Below are 16,204 nucleotides of genomic sequence, written 5' to 3'. Positions count from 1 at the left end.
ATGGTGTGCTATGTCAGAAGAAAACGGAAGATGGTTTGCTATGGGCTTAAGACACAGACACGCCCTCTTGTCCAAACCCTTTTCCACTCTGTCCCAAAGATAAGGAACTCCAGATGACCCACAAGAGAAGACTCTGCAAACGTGAGAAGGAAATGCTGCCATCACCCAAATCACCCAGCCAACAACGCTCTGCTAAATGACACCTGTCATAGGACACGTGACCACACGCGGCGGCTCCCTCGCGCTCCCCATCCCCTGCCCTCACCCCGGCCAGAACCCCGGGCACTGAGAGCTGTCACACACGGTGGTGACGGTGACGGTGTTCTTGGAATCCCGCGTTTACTCCTCCGGGGGGCGGGGGCCTCTCACCGATCCTGCAGCCTTCAGCATCTCTCACAAAGCTCTGCCCCAAATATTTGCAGATTACATGGATGTTTGACTGAACCTCTTAAAACTTGAAAGATCCACGTGTCTTCAGAAGACCTTTCTGTGTGTGTGCGTGCATGTGATTAATTATTGAATAAAGTATCACTTCCTTGTCCATCGCAACTGGTAATAAAACACAGAAGTACCCACGAGTTGGTAAAATATATTTTATTTGTCCATACAAAGAAATAGTATGAATTACCAGAATTTCATTTTCCTAGAAACATCTTTCTCTGTGTAAAATTAATTTGTGTTATACATAGGACAAAATACTTGATTTAATTTTTTTGTACATATTGGCTATTCTAACATCCAGGTTATAGAAGACACGGCTAGACTTTGCACAGTATTTCAGATTATTGGGCTGAATGAAACTCAGTCATAAATTAATGTTACAAAAGTGAAAAAAAAAATCTAACCACACCTTGAAGTTTTATTGACCATCCTTCTTGATAAACTGAAAAGAAAAAGGATACTGACTTCTGTGTTGCATTTCAGATCCTAAGTGTTTCTAGTTTACTGGAACCTTCCACTTTCCTTTCTTATGAGAATATCCTGGCAGGATCTGAACCCGTGTTTCTCCGAAGGTCTGCAATGTACCTGTCACTCAAAATGACTTCCTAGAACAATCCTACAAACAAGACAATTTCTCCCCCCTCCTCTCTCAATTAAGTGTTGACTACGCAGTCACTGCCCCTAAATGCCTTTCCAGGTACCACCAACCAAGTTAAGACTCCTGTACAAACCCCTCAAAGACAGTGTGGGCTAGATAGGAACCACAAAAACCTCCATTTTTTTTTTTTTTTTTTTTTTTTTTTGCTAACCTTTTGGTTTTTAATGAGAGAAATAAAACTGAGACTTATAAAGTACTCCCAAGAACATCAGAGCTTTTCCGGTAAACTGGAAGAAACCCAAAACATGTGTTGGGACAAACGGCCAAAACATGAAATGGTGTTTGTCGTCCAGCAGCTAAAAAGTTAAGTTGGTGGCCTTGCAGATGGCTAGAACAGGAAGAAACTCAGGGCCTAATCTGAGGTGTTGCCTAACTTCTGCAGGAGGAAGGCGTGCGGTGCAGGCTCTGCAGCAGGGGTCACGGGACGTGATGTGACCCTGGGGCAGGGGCTCCATCGGGATCGGTCGGGAACTGTAAGCGGTCAGGCCTTCTGAAGGCCAGCACGGGAAGCCCGGCTTCTTCGCCTTCCCCAGAAATACTTGCTCTAGCTCTTCAGTGCGAATCATCCACATCTGTTTGGATTCAAGGATTGGACCCAGAATAGAATCTTGCCCCACTTCAGTGTTCATGACTAAATGACCCTCCTATCTGAAAACGCCCCGTTTCAGTTGTAAGGCAGGGAATAAACAACTTAATCAAAAACTCTCCGGCTTGGAAAGACGGCAGGGGCCCGTGGGGGAAGGAAGAGTGCGTGCGTGTTTCTCCACCGCTTCATGGCAAACGCTTCTCTGAACTTTTCTGCAATGTTATGTGATGCACCAGGTCAGAGCAACGGTGGCCAGAAAGCGGACACGGCAGGACCAGGAGGAAGACATGGACTGACTTTTACTTTAAGCAGTGTTACGCTAGAACGGCAAAGAGGTGTTCTCAGCTTTATTTCTAATGAACCTTCTGATTGGAGAAATGCAGGACCAGTTAGCACCCTTAGGAAGACGTCTTTGACAGCCAGGCAGCAAGAGGGGAGACCCATGCTCCGATTACGGTGTTCTCCTCAGTGCGGGCAGAGGCGGTAACAAAGCTGTGAAATGACTGGCACCTCAGCTCCCTGTGCCCTTCCTCCCATACAGAGCCCCGGGGGGGGGGGTTCTGCCGCGGAGCCTGAGCTAGCCACATCTGGGCCAGGACAGACCAGATTACCCCCCCGACACCACTTAAAGGCCAGTGTTCTGTGACTCCATGGAGCAAGTAATCCCATAGGACATACAAAAGCGTCCTTTGTAAGTATCATAACCCCACCACTGGGACAGTATCTTCCCACCTATTCCTTCGTGAAAAGTATAACACACATGACAGTTCTGACGGCAGAAGCGTTCTGGTTCAGACAACTGAGGAGAAAGTGAAGATGTCATTACGTGAAGTTGCTTTTCGGTGACCCACCTGCCTGTAGCTGTCAACTGAAATGGTCCCCCAGAGAGGTGTGGGAGGGCATCCCGCACCTTGCGTGAGCAGCAACAGTGCCAGCGCCCCTGCTGCCGGGGGCCTGGCTAAACCAAGGGACAGCAGAGAGTGTCAGGTTCCAGTGCTTACAGGAAACGTGGGGCCGGGGTTCCCAGGCTCTTTACAGAGCCATCCTGGATCTTACAGTTTGTCTGTTGGCTACAGACACCATTGTCCGTCTGAGATGAGCTAGGAACTCCAAGAAGAGGAGTTCCAGACACCAGACTGGGGCTGGCTCTGCACCTACTGGCCCCTGTGCAGACTCGGATGGCCTGGGATGCACCTGACCCCTTCAGGTCTCGACCTCGGGCAGCCTTGGCTTGTGCCGGTGGTTCCGCTAGCCTAGGGGATTCTTTGGTGTGTCAAAGCAGAACTGTCTGTCGGGAGAACAGAGCTCGGTGCGCCCGCATGCAGATTAGAAGCACACGTCTTTATTTCTAAAGCAGCATCCCAGCATCTCACACACGTGACCTGGGAAAGAGGGGGCTCATATTTGCATACACTTTAAGCGGGTAAATGGACCAGGGACCAGGGCAGAAGAGGACGCAGGGCCATCCTTCTAACTCGAAAGTGGAAGTAAACAGACCTGACACGCAGGCTCTGAAAGGATGTGGTCTTCCCTGCAAAGGCAGTGATTTCCCCACGCACCCAGCAGACCTGGGGGAAAACCTGTGGTTTGGGGTCTACGCCCTTGGACGTGGCACCACGTGGGCGAGGCAGCTGCTACAGGCGCCCGGGCCTCGGAGGCCGCACCGCTGAGACCGCCTGGAGCTCCCACGGGGCGCATGGGCCGCAGGGAGGTGGGGGCCGAGCGCGGACCCAGGACACGGGGGTTGGCGAGTGAGTTCAGACAGCGATCGAAGGCTGCGTACCCGTAACAACGAAAATCTCAAGTTGTGCTTTTCTTCTTTTTTAAATACGAGTAGAAAGGGAAAGAAAATGGAAGCACCATCATTAGTGAGGAAAAGAAGAAAATCTTAGTTAAACCCTTTGGAATGTTAACAGGTTATGAAGCTAACTCTCTAAAGAGTGTGGCTAGGCAGCTGAGTGAATTAATTGCTTATGAATTAAAAATAAATTATTATAAAATAGATTTCTGTACATTTTACATACATATAAGCGCTCTCGATACAGAAGCCGCGGGGCGGGCCGCACGCCAGGGCCGCTCAGTCCCAGCCGAAGTCCTGGCCGGTCATCTGGTAGAACTTGCGGTTGAAGGGCCGGTAGAAGTCCCGCAGCCGCTGCAGCACCTCGCGGTCGATGTCGGGGTGGGTGCGGCCCTTGGTCTTGCCCAGGCAGTGCGGCCGGCCGCTGCCCTCGGCCTTCTTGAGGCAGGGGAAGCCCTTGGTCTTGTTGAAGTAGAAGTGCTTGTCGGTGATGATGCGCTTGAGGCCCAGGAAGTCCTGCACGCGGCCCAGCTCGCCGGCCGGGTCGCGGATGAGCCGCTCGCCGCTGACGAAGAGCAGCTGGCGCAGCGGGAAGTGGCGCAGCCAGTGCTCCAGGTGCTTGGCGTAGATGCCGATCTGGATGGCGCTCCACGACGTGTCGATGAGGCCGGCGCTCCTGTTCCGGAACGTCAGGCTCTCGAAGGTGGGGATGTCGGGCCGCTTGGACAGCGTCTGCGTGTAGTCCGAGACGGCCCTGGTCACCGGGTCGCGCACCACCACGATGAGCTTGGTGTCCCTGGACATGGCCGCGATGCGCGCGGGCGCCTCGCGCGTGACGAAGTAACTGGGCGTCTTCTCCATGGTGATCTGGCCGTCCAGGGTTCTGGGCATCAGGTCCCTGCGCGGAGCAAACAGACCAGACTCGGGTCAGAAGGTGACACGACACCCCTTTGGCCGCGGGTCTCAATGCCAACGCTTCTAATCCTGGTGGCTCCCTCTAATTACAGTCAGAGAAACACGGGAGAAATGCAAGCAGAATTTCAGAGCTGAGAGGTGCGCTAACGCCCCACCTGAAGCCCGGAGGCCAGCTGCTGTCTCCCTACGACGTGAAGGCACCTTTGTTCAAGGTAGAAAGAGTAAGATTCGAGTTTCTCTGAGATCCTCTCCTGGGTGTCACCTCTCCCTTGTTTTTCAGGGCATCCAGCTGTTAGACTGCCCCAAAGACCTGACTTCAGAACACAAAGCCCTCTGGCCCCTGAGAGGAGACTTTCCTCCGTAAAATCAGCCAGGGTTCCTGGAGATTCCGCTGTCCCCACAGCCTCACTAGGCTGCCTTCCTCGCTCACCAAGTCGGGCAAACGTACAGTGGACACTGGAAGGAAAACGTCCCCTGACCTGGCCAGGCTGTGCCGGCGTCATCACGGTGACCACAGACCTTCACTGTGAACGGCACACCTGAAGGCCACAAGGCACGTAGCAGCCAAAAAATCGGTGAAATCAGATAAAGTATAAACCGATGCAAACTTGCCAAGAGGAAATTCCCAGGACGCAAGTCTAGAAGCCTCTAAAAATACTTCAGATTCCATTAAAAAAAAAAAAAAAGACTTGTACGATACCTAACACAGCATTAATTTAAACGAAACTATGTGGGCAAAGTGGCCACAACCTACAGGAGACACAGGCCACAGTATCTGGACCATCAAGCATCTTGTGGTGGCGACTGGCACTAAAAATCCCACAAATCGGTGATATAAGATCGTGCCTTATACTTCAGTTAAGAAAGGAAGGGAGGAAGGGAGGAAGGGAGGGAGGAAGGGAGGAAGGGAGGGAGGAAGGGAGGAAGGGAGGGAGGAAGGAAGGGAGGAAGGGAGGAAGGGAGGGAGGGAGGGAGGAAGGAAGGGAGGGAGGAAGAAAGGAAAGGGACAAAAGAGAAAAACCCACTACACCTTATTTGATCCACGAGCCTCCGCAGCCTCAACCTGCTGCATTCAGCTGTCGGCGGGTTTGCAGAACTGAAGCATTCAGCTTAACAGTTCAGGCCCGTGGGCTTGGATGTCAGACCGCCTGGGTTCAAATCCCAGCCCTGCCACTCACAAGCCGCGTCACCTCAAACAACTTACTTCCTGGGCTTCCCTGCTCAGCTGTAAAAATGAAGACGAGTGCTGGCCTCCCGGGAGCTCAAGGAGGGTTTAGACAATTACTGACGGAGAGAAGCTCTGACCACGCCTGACACACGCCGCACACTCCGCATACACAGGCTGCTGCGACGACTCGCGCTCGCGCTCTTGCTGTCGTTATGGCGCTCAGTACACGGTTTACAGCACACAGGAGGACCGCACTGAGCAGGCGGGTGCACACGCTGGTGTGCAGACTTCAAAAAGGAGACGTTACCTAACTGGACACTAAGCAGTGGTCACAGATGTACCGTCTTCCATTAGCTATGGGATAGAGATTTCCGATTGATTCCTACCTGGGCCCAGGAATTTGAAAACAATTTCCACATTATTTTTTGACCAAATATTTACCTCTCAGTGGGACAGCTAAACTTCCAGCTTCAAGCCACTCCTGATCTACTGAGACCAAAGCCCCTGTATGGAGACATTTATAGAAATGACGATGTGAACTCTATTGGCACGAGCCAGAAAGCGCAGCGGGCTCCTCCTTCACAGCGGGGTGGGGAAGCAGGCCTCTCCCGGCAGCGGAGGACCTCCTGGCAGCGAGGCGGCCGTCCCGGCTTAAGCCAAAGCTGGATTGACCCACTTTACCCATTAACCACTTAGATGAATGTAGCCGTGTCATCAGGCTAATGTGACGGAGGATTAAAGAGAGCCCTGGCTCTCAACTTATTTTGCATTTTACTCAAAAAGCAGGTCGAAGCTGATCAAGTCCAACTTTTTTCCCTCTGTTCAGCCACCTGCATCTGGACCGAGTCTATAAGAAAGGGTTTAATATTCAGAATCAAAGTGCTACCATGGTGGAAAGAGAGCAGCCAGCTCTCAGGGTTCTCCGGGGCCGTGGCAGACGGGTGGGTTTGGGGGTCTGTCTTCAGGGGTCCGTCTGACCTAGCATGGGCTCTAAGGCCCCGCCACCGGTCTGAGTCTCAGCACTCCCCTGACTGAGGAGTGTGACCCCCGCCCGCGCGCCGCCTAGGGTTTCCGAGAGGGCCGTGACGCTCTCCCTGGTGCGGAGCCTGGGCGCTGGCTGGCACCAAGGAAATGCTGTCGGTCCCCTTCTGTTGCCAGCGTTGGGGGAGGGTGTGAGGAAGCAAGGTCTGCGCCTGGAGACCAGTCACTGCCTCATCCTTCCCCCGAGAGGGGCGATGCGGGGCTCAGCCCCCGGGGGAGGCAAAGCTGCAGGGACAGTGGGGTCCAAAGCCGTCTCGGAACCTTTGCTGCCCATCCCTCCAGAAGGGCCCGGCGGTAACAACAAAACAGCCAAGTAAGAAGCGCATTCTGAGACCCACAGAACAGGAAAGGGAGGGCCTCCCTGTCCTCCAGCCCAAAGGCGCAGCCTCCTCGGCCGTGAACAGGGAATCCCTGAGCCACGGGCAGATTCCAGGGCTTGACTGCCTGCCGCTCACCCTCGCCATTCTGGGGGCCCAGCTCCAGGGGCCCGGTCTCCCCAGGACCATCTGGAGGTTGCACACGTATGTCAGAAAGCATGAAGGGGGCCTGGAGACTTTGACTATCAGAGTCGCGGCCGGGGACCGCTGACATCGAACCCCAGCCCTCGTCCACGGCAGCCCTGCGGCCGTGCTGCCCTGGGCGTGCTGGCGCGGACACCGAGAGGCTGCCCGGGGAGCGCGCGGCCGGGCCCCCCATCACATCAGCAAACGTCTGCGGAGCCCTCTCCCTGGCTTCCAGGCGCACCTCCATGGCGGGGGAAGGGGAGCAGAACACGCCCACAGAAGATGTCTCTTTGGCATAAGGATGATTTGCAGGAAACAGTATGTCGGGAAAGCTCCGAAAACCAGAAGTCCCCCTTTTGTCAGAGACACTTACATTTAAACAGCAAATGAAAGAACAGCTTCCTCTCTGTACCAGGAAGAGAAGGATGGCTAAGTCTCTAGAAACTCGTGTCAGAGAAGAAGCCACCACAGAGTCTGCTGAATGGCCCAACTCTTCTCCACTGTGCTTTCCCAGGCCACCTCCCAGAGCTGGCACCCCCGCCCACACCTTCTTCCGTCTTGGGCCGGAGATGACATGTGAGATGGTGGCTTGGGCCATTTCCAAGAGTTACTTTGTTTTCCTGGGTGCTTCCCTGTACACAGGAGCACACATTATTAAACGTGTTTGTTTTTCTCCTGTTAACTGTCTTTTATTACAGGGAGCAGGGTGTGGGGGGAGAGGGGTCTCAGCCAGGAACCTGGAAGGGTAGAGGGAAAATTCCTTTTCCTCCCCTACATGAGCCCTGCGCTCAGACAGGGCCTCTCCCCAGCACAGCCCCGGGGGTCCACCCAGGGGGACACAGCGCAGCCTGATAAGTGTGCACGGAGATCCTGGTAGAACCTTCCAGCCGGTTACGGCCCCTTTCTCGCCTCCAGCTGCTCTTCTCCCGTCTCCCCCCACCCCGAACCACCACCACCTGATCCTGGAGCAAAGCCTTTTCCATCCACTTCCTGGGCCAATTGCCCCCTCCCCTCCCTCCACTGGTCAGGCTCTCCTGTCCCGACACTCAGGACCTCTCTGAGCACAGCAGTGGCTCAGAGAAGAAAGGACAGGGATGTGGCCACGGGTGACACCATCCTGTGGGCCCTGCACACCCATCCCAGGGCCTCCAGAGGTGGATCCAGCCGGGAGGCTGTAGCTTAATTGAGCAGCTCATTAGGAAAACCAGTTTCTCAAACTGATAGTCACAGCTAATAATTACCTGGTGCGCTGGAGCGCCCAGAGAAACGTCCTCACACGCTATCTGATCTGATCCAGCGCAATCCCCAATTTACCGAGGAAGGCGCTGGGGCCAACGGGGCCGGTCACTAGCTTGCTGGCTGAGCTGAGACCCAGCATTGGCCCCTCTGACTCCCCATCACAACCGCACCCCCCACCCCCGGCCTCCTTTGTTTTCCTTACTAGGGTGAAAGTCACAGAGAGCCACACACCTGTTAGCTCTTTAAAGACACACCTGTCTTTGTTCCTCTCACCCAGAGATTAGCATCTTAATAATAGGTATTCCAGGGCTAGAATCAGATGACTGCGATCATAATTGTTTAAAGATGAGTCAGATTTCAAAACAATAGATTGCTTAGGTTCACACACACCCACTGTTAACTGCATCTTTCGTGCCTGGACCATCAGCGTCAGTGGCTCCTCCCGCTGGCGTCCCCAGCCCAAACTTCCTCCCCTTTTCCCAGCTGGGCAGGAAGGGACACCTCCTCCACACCTGGCACGGTCCCCAAGGGGTGCTTGTGAAGCCAGAGAGGCCATCGGTCTCTCAGGTGCCAGTCTGAGGAAGACACACACTCACACCCCGCCACCGAAGTGTCCCTTAGGACAAGCCAACGAGATGCTAAGCAGAGCTGCGAGTGATGCCTGCGGCAAACAGCAGAAAAACCGCACTCCTCCAGGGGTGAGGGAGGCTTGTCACTCCCTTCACGCCTGGGGATGACCAGCCCGGTGACCTTGCGGGAGCACCAGGGCCCTCAGAGAGCTGGGCCACAGAGCAGGTGCCTGGGAACCCGGCGGGGGCGGGGGGGGGGGGGGGGGGGGGTTCAGGCTTTCTTTCTGTCTGAGGAAATTCACTAGAAAGTGATGTGCCCCTCGGGTGGCAGGACGCACCCTGGATGCCTGGGGTGCTGGCCGCCTGTGCCGGGCCCCAAACCAACCTAATCAGGCCAGTGGGTAAGGCCCCAGCACAGCCGGATTGGAAATCGTTATCCTGGGGCATCTGTGGGCCTGGTATCCGCTGGGCATTTCAGCCACTTATTCTGCTGAGGCCTTGCGCACCCACGTGGAGGCGCTGGGTGGAGACAGAGGCCATCTCAGTGGGAAAAAATCGGCCAGACAACACTGACCAGAACAAAAGTTGCCCAGCGAATCCAAGGCGTATTGAGTCAAAGGCCTCGAGTGAAGTTTAGAGAACTCAGGTCATACCCTCCCCAGAGGGAGAGTGGGTGATGCCTCTTGGTCTACACACTGCAGAGGAGGAACGCAGCAAACAGAGCAGCAATGCACAGCCAGGCTCATGCAGATAAAGGACGTGTTGTCCCTAGATACACGTGTGTGCGTGCACACTGTGAGAGACACACACACAGAGACACACAGGGACACACAGACACACACACACAGACACACACAGATACACACAGAGACACACACACAGACACAGACACACACACACAGACACACACACAGAGACACACAGGGACACAGACACACACACACAGACACACAGAGACACACACATAGACACACAGACACACACACAGACACACACACACAGAGACACACACACAGTTAATTACTGAACACAAGTCAAGCCACCAGTAAAACAAAACAAGGCAAACCCAAGGAACGTAAGAAGCATGAGGACTTCTCCCCTCGTGTGATAACGAGAGACTAAAAGGTGCATCTAATTCCTTCATTGTTGAAAGTTAGACAGTATCAACATAAACAGAAGAAAGAGAAAACACAGGTGAAGCAAACACAAGGCCCAGATTATCTGATTTACATTTTACCAAATTGATGGCTTAAAATAAAACTAAGTTCTCTTTATTAAAAATCCCATGAAACAAAGAGGACTTAACGGCACAGTGACCCCCGGCCGTCTTCCTCTCCCCCAGTCTCAGGGCAGGCGGACAGGGAGGCGTCCACAGTCAGGTGTGCGGATTTAGAGTCCCCGCCGCAGGTCTCAGCGCTCACCTCCACCTGCACCTTCGACAGACTCAGAAGTCAGGCGAGAGGTGAGCCGCCGCCCCGGGGGGACAGGCTGGCACCGCCTCTGGAGAAGCCCAGCGTTTACAGCTGAACGTCCCAAGTCTCAATGGGGCACTTACGTGTCACGGCTGGAAGCAGACTATTAACATAACAAACCTTCCGGTTTCAATGCGTAGGAAACCCTAATGAGCCAGAGACATTCTCGAAGCCCTGTAATTCTTACGCTCTCCAATAACAAATGTTGCCCTGAGATTCTTTTCCTGCTTCGTTTTTTTCTTTGGATGGCACGCCTGCTCCGGGGTCCAGCGAGAAAACATATTGTTTGAAGTGGCAAATTACACAACAATAAAGGGGAAGGTTATTGACGTGGGTGTAACCTAACTCGCTTCAGCCAAACAGATGCCGAGAGAGTTACACAAACCAGATGATGGAAGTTAGGGAGCTCAAACTTCAGCCAGGGGACAAAGCTGCCAGCCACACTGGGCTGGGGCAGGACCACATCCTGCCTAGACTGAGGAAAACTGGGAAGACCCAGGGGAACATCTGCCCCCAGCCCCATAACCCTCTCCCAGTGGGAGAATGACCTCCCTGCTTGGCTACAGAAACACCCCACGTTTCCTGACTTCCAACTACAATCTTTGTTCTTCTTCTTCTTTTTTTTTTTTTTTTTTTTTGAAGTATAGTCAGTTTACAATGTGGTGTTAATTTCTGGTGTATGGCATGGTGATTTCATTTTATGTATGTATGTGTGTGTGTGTATATATATATATTTTTTTTCTTTTTTCTTCTTTAAAATCTACTTTTTAGCCTACCTATAGTAAATAATCATTCTTGGCATACAGGTCTATGAATTCTGACAAATGCATAGCATTGTTTAACAAGCAAGCACCACAGTCAAGATACAGAACAGTTCTCACTCCAAAATCTTTCCCTTCGGCTACACTTTCCAACAAAGATCTTAAAGCAGACTCTTCACAGGGAAAATCCCCTTACAAATGGCCAGAGGCTGCCCAAATCCTCATTTTGATGGTGTTTGGAAGAAAATATTGACCGAAACTAGAAGATGGTCAGTAGGGACTTTGACATCTCGACATCCACATTTATATTTACGTTCCTTAAAAAAAAAAAAGAAAAAAGCGACAAGTTGGTTTCCTAAAGGTCGCTGTCAGTCCCACTTCCGGTGGCCGGTCCGCCTGGCCGAATTCCTGCCTTCCCAGGGCTCGGCTTCCTGGGCTGTGCATTAGCAGCTCAGAGGGGTCGCGTTCTGATAAACTGCTCGGAGGGCCGTCCCCTGGGGCACTGGACCAGGAAACTGAAATGCTGCCTCATCTTTAGCTTTTTCCCAAAGCCCGAGTCCAGCTTCAGAGAATTCAAAACAAAGAAACAAAAAGCCAAAAAGCAAAAGTGTAACGAGGAGCAGTCTTCACAAAAAGAAGCATCAGGGTTTCTAGGAAGTCCACGCCCTCCTCCTCACCCTGCAAACACACACGCGCACGCGCACACACGCACACATGCACGCGCGTGTGCACACGCAGAGCTCTCTCCACAGCCCCAGATCTGTGTGGGGAATAAGGAGACCCCTCAAAAGGTTAACACCAAAAAAGTGCCACTTTTTGAGCAGCCGATGAACCCGCAAGGAGCAGCAGCAAAACTCAAACCCCAAGGCCCCCAGGGATGGTGCAGAGAATTGTCAGGCAGGGAAACTACTCTGAATGACACCGTCAGGAGGGAAGCACGTCACCCTGTACTCGCCGAGCCCGCAGAATGCGCACCGCCGAGACTGAGGGCCTGCTGTAAACCCTGGACGCGGGGTGAGGAGGATGCGTGAGCACAGGCCCATGAGGACCAGTGGACCACTCGGATGGGGGAGGCTGTGCTTGTCGGGGCGGTGGGGGGTGGGCAGGGGGCACAGGGGAATTCTCTGTACTTTCTGCTCAATTTCGCTGTGACCCTCAAACTGCTCTAAAAAATAAACTCTGCTAAAGAAAAAATGAAAAACAAAAAAACCCCTGAGATCCCACTCCTCCTTGGTTTCCTGGCTATGAAGTAGGGTTTCCTCCCTGGGGAAGACGGTCCCGCACGTACACACCTCAGCCGCGGCACCAGCGCATCAGGGGCCTTTCTAACTCCCAGCCTCCCTGGGATGCTGCGGTCACAGTGCCTTTGCCTCTGCGACACTGGCTCCTTCACCCCCGAGCACCCAGGGGAAAAGGAAACCCTCTCCTGCCAGGAAGTGAGTGTGCTCAAACATAGCACATCCTGGTAACCCTAGAGCAGGCAAGACAAGGGGCTACCTATCAAACTTTCTGCAAATTCAAATATATGGAAAATGGATGCCCCGAAACCTCAAAAAACATAAAGCAGTCTTCTTTTATGAAAGGATGCCCTTGGGCTACCAGCATCTGAAGGCCTGGCATCCTCATCTTGCAGCACTGGGGCTGCCCGAGCCAAGCCCCTACTCAGCCTCTCCTCCTTGGCTCAGAGGCCCGGTCCCCAGGGAAGGGAGTTTGGCTGAGGTCAGCTGATTGCCTCAGTCTCCCCAACACGCTCATCACACACCACATCACCGGGGAAGCACGCCGTTGGCCGGCTTAAAAAGGGCAGAAAGAGCAGCTGGGGGTGCGGAGGGGAGGGGACACTTCCAAGAAGCAAACTACGAAGGTGACAGGCTGGCGGGTCGGAGGAAGGGGGTGCGTCCCCAGGCTTCAGTGAGCACTGGGGGCTCTGGACCAAGGAGTGAAAGCACTTTCAAAAGGAAAACCAGGGGAAGAGGAAGAGTAGGCCGGGGTCATTCCAACCCTAATCAGAGGCATCTCCATAGTAACAAGCGTGGGGGGAGCTAGTCTATCTTTTCTGAAGGCCCCACCGACCAGCCCTGAACACCCACCCAGCGGGCACCCCAAGTTCTCCCTGGTGCCCTTCTCCCGTGGACCTCGGGGCTGAAAAGACAAAGCTAGAGCCTAGTGTCTCTCCTCCCCCACAGAAAGATGCCACACCGGGGGATGGGAAAGGACCTCTTCCTGGAAACTTGCCTGGGGACACCAGTGGCTCCCGACTAGTAACTCGAACCCTAAGCTGAAACTCTGGGAAGTTTCTTCTTTAAAGCAGCTTTCTTCCCAGGGGAGGAGGCCGGAGGGGTGGGACGAAGAGGTGGGTCAGCTCAGCACCTTCTTATCTGGAACCTTCTCCCTTTGCAGGAAGTCTAGGAGCCCACAAGACCTGAGCTCCCCTCCGAGGGCCACATCTCCGTAAGCAATTATCTCCATTTGGGGGAGATGTTTGCATATCAAAGGGCTCCTTTGGGAGGGTTTCAAATAGTGTAAAATGAAATTGTAAATAGTCTGTTGTTCGCAGTGTCTGTCGCTGGGGCCCTCAGGCTACCGGAAGTGATGTCACTATTCACGATGAAGTTTACCGGGTCTTTTTACTTTCCTTTTTTTTTAAGGTAATGGGTAGGAAAGAAGAAAAATAACAAAGGATGGACTCCCCCGGCCCCCTCCTCTTCCAACCCTCTCCCCTTTCTCCACTCCCAGCCCCCAACCCCCACCGCAAGGATTTGGCCTCCATTGTGCTAGAATTTCAATACTGCTCAGAAAATGAAAAGCCTTTGAATGCCGTAAGGGGGTGGGGCTCAAAAGAGCATCTCGCTCCTCTGGGTCAACTGGAGATTCCTTTCATTTGGGCAGAATCCTCACTTCACAAAGGCCTGAGTTCCTGTTCCTGGAAGGGGCTGGGGCTGGGGGTGGGGGTGGGGGTGGAGGGAGGGTTTCAATGAAAGGCTAATAGCCTTTTGTGTAGGAGCTCTCTGGGGCATTGCTCCTGCTTACTGGACCTCACTGTGAGCCGGGAGGAATCACGTGAAATCAGGGCAATCTGTGTCCCGTTTCCTGAAAAAAGGAAAAAAAAATTTTTTGATCATTGGAAAGAAAGAAAAAAAGTTTTCTGGGAAGCACACTGTTTAGAAAGTAAAATCAGCCCTGCCATTGGGCAGTGGGTGGGAGGCAGAGCAGAGGGCCCAGCGAGAGGACAGGACAGCACCGGAACCCGGGAGCGGTACTGCTCTTTCCGGCCCCAGCAGACTCTTCTCTGTGTAGACCTGCCCCCGTTGCGTCTCCAGTCAGTGCGGGCTTCCCCGCCTGGAACAGGCTCCTTTCCCTGGGGCGGTGCGAGCCCCAGCTCTGCGTGGGTGCCACCCTGAGGGTGGCAACAAAGGGCCAGCCCTCAGGCGGTGACACTGGCTGGTGTGTTTCACATGCTCCTGGAAATCCTCTCCCAGCTACTGGCTTCATCTCGAGAAGGGCTGCCTCCTGCCTGCCCTGGCAACAAGGTGCAAATGTTTGTAAACAGGCCCTCATCCAAGAGCTTCTGAACCACTCAGCCCAGCCAGTCAACACCCAGTCAACACCGAGTGGATGAAAATCCCTGCCTCCCAGCCCACCCTGCCTAGGGAAGCCAGAGAGAACCGGCAGGGCGAGGGGAGGGGGGTTCCTGGCACGGCGAAAACCCAGGGGGCACCGGGCACGGGAAGGTTCCTGCCTTGTCACTGACAAACGCCTGAGGCCTGGGCTGAGGCACTAAAAGCTTTGGGCTCAGTTTCCCTGTGTATAAAAATGAATGAAATCCACAAAAAATAATGAAATGATGCCATTTGCAGCAACATGGATGGACCTAGAGATGGGCTTATTAAGTGAAGTCAGACAGAGACAAACATATAATATCCTTATGTGTGGAATCTAAAAAAGAAAGATACAAATGAGCTTCTTATTTACGAACCAGAAAGACTCACAGACATAGAAAACAAACTATGGTTACCAAAGGGGAAAAAGGGAGGGATAAATTAGGAGTTTTGAGATTTGCAGACACACATTACTATATATATATAAATAGTAGATAAACAAGGCTCTACTGGACAGCACAGGGAACTATGTTCAATATCCGTAATAACCTATAGTGGAAAAGAATCAGAAAAAGAATATATATATATATATTTTATTTAAATATAAATAACTGACTCACCTTGCTATACACTTGAAACTAACACAACATTGTCAATCAACTATACTTCAATAAAAACAAATTTTCAAAAATTAATAGATTGGCTTAAAAGGATGTTCTTGGGCTCTGGAATTCTGTAAGACAGCCCTTACAACCCCGGTCTCCCCTGTGTCCCCTCCCCCACCAGCAGTCAGTTGGTCAAGCTGGTCAAGTAGAGCCTACGTAAATATTTGATGATTGACTCTGAACCAGGTGCACCTCGGGCACCATACAGATCAACCCCAAGAGTGCGATTCGGATGGAGGTTGATGCCGAGGGTACCCTAACAGCGGGCACCCAGTGCCTAGTGGAGTAGAAAGAAAAGTGGGGTCCAGGTCAAGCTACATGTCTTCAGCCAAGTCGCCTAACATTTCTGAGCTGCCTCTCTCTTCTCGTCTGTAAAATGGGAGATTTGTCCTCCCTATTTTACCAAAAAAAAAAGAAAAGTGAGACTCAAATATAGTTCATATCTGAACAGCTCTTAAAGCAGCAAAACCCTACCCAAGGGCGAGGTGACATGAACCCCCCTCACGTCCCCTCTTGCTTCTCCCTTTTGACTTGTGGCTCTGCATACTAGGGATCCTTCCAGGGAAAACACCATTAAGGGAAAAAAAAATACCACACTGGTTCTTAAATCCAAAGGCTCAGTGGTAAATAAAGATTTGAAAGAGTCTCCATTTCCTGAAGTTCTTCACTTGTGCCATGAAGGGGCCCACGTGCGGACCTTCCTTCTTAGTCCCCTGGGAGGACCTTAGGACAAAGAAAAACCAAACTCGTCTCCTTTTCCTTTTATTTAAATTGAAGTATAGTTGATTG

At 52.6% G+C, this 16,204-nt stretch overlaps 1 protein-coding gene across 1 annotated transcript in view; it reads right to left on the bottom strand.

The window, feature by feature from the left end:
- Positions 1-579: 579 nt before the first annotated feature.
- The window catches only part of LOC116669330 (heparan sulfate glucosamine 3-O-sulfotransferase 3B1), a 40,596-nt gene continuing 24,971 nt past the window's right edge, over positions 580-16,204 (bottom strand). The window contains exon 2 of the mRNA XM_032498838.1: positions 580-4,381. Within this exon, the coding sequence (XP_032354729.1) occupies positions 3,763-4,381 (619 nt within the window). The 3' untranslated portion in view covers positions 580-3,762. The remainder of the gene's footprint in view (positions 4,382-16,204) is intronic.

Source organism: Camelus ferus, chromosome 16, assembly GCF_009834535.1.
Source record: "Camelus ferus isolate YT-003-E chromosome 16, BCGSAC_Cfer_1.0, whole genome shotgun sequence".
In the NCBI taxonomy this organism is placed as follows: domain Eukaryota; kingdom Metazoa; phylum Chordata; class Mammalia; order Artiodactyla; family Camelidae; genus Camelus; species Camelus ferus.
The sequence above is the reverse complement of the archived record's forward strand: the minus strand, read 5'-3'. Positions and strand labels throughout refer to the sequence as shown.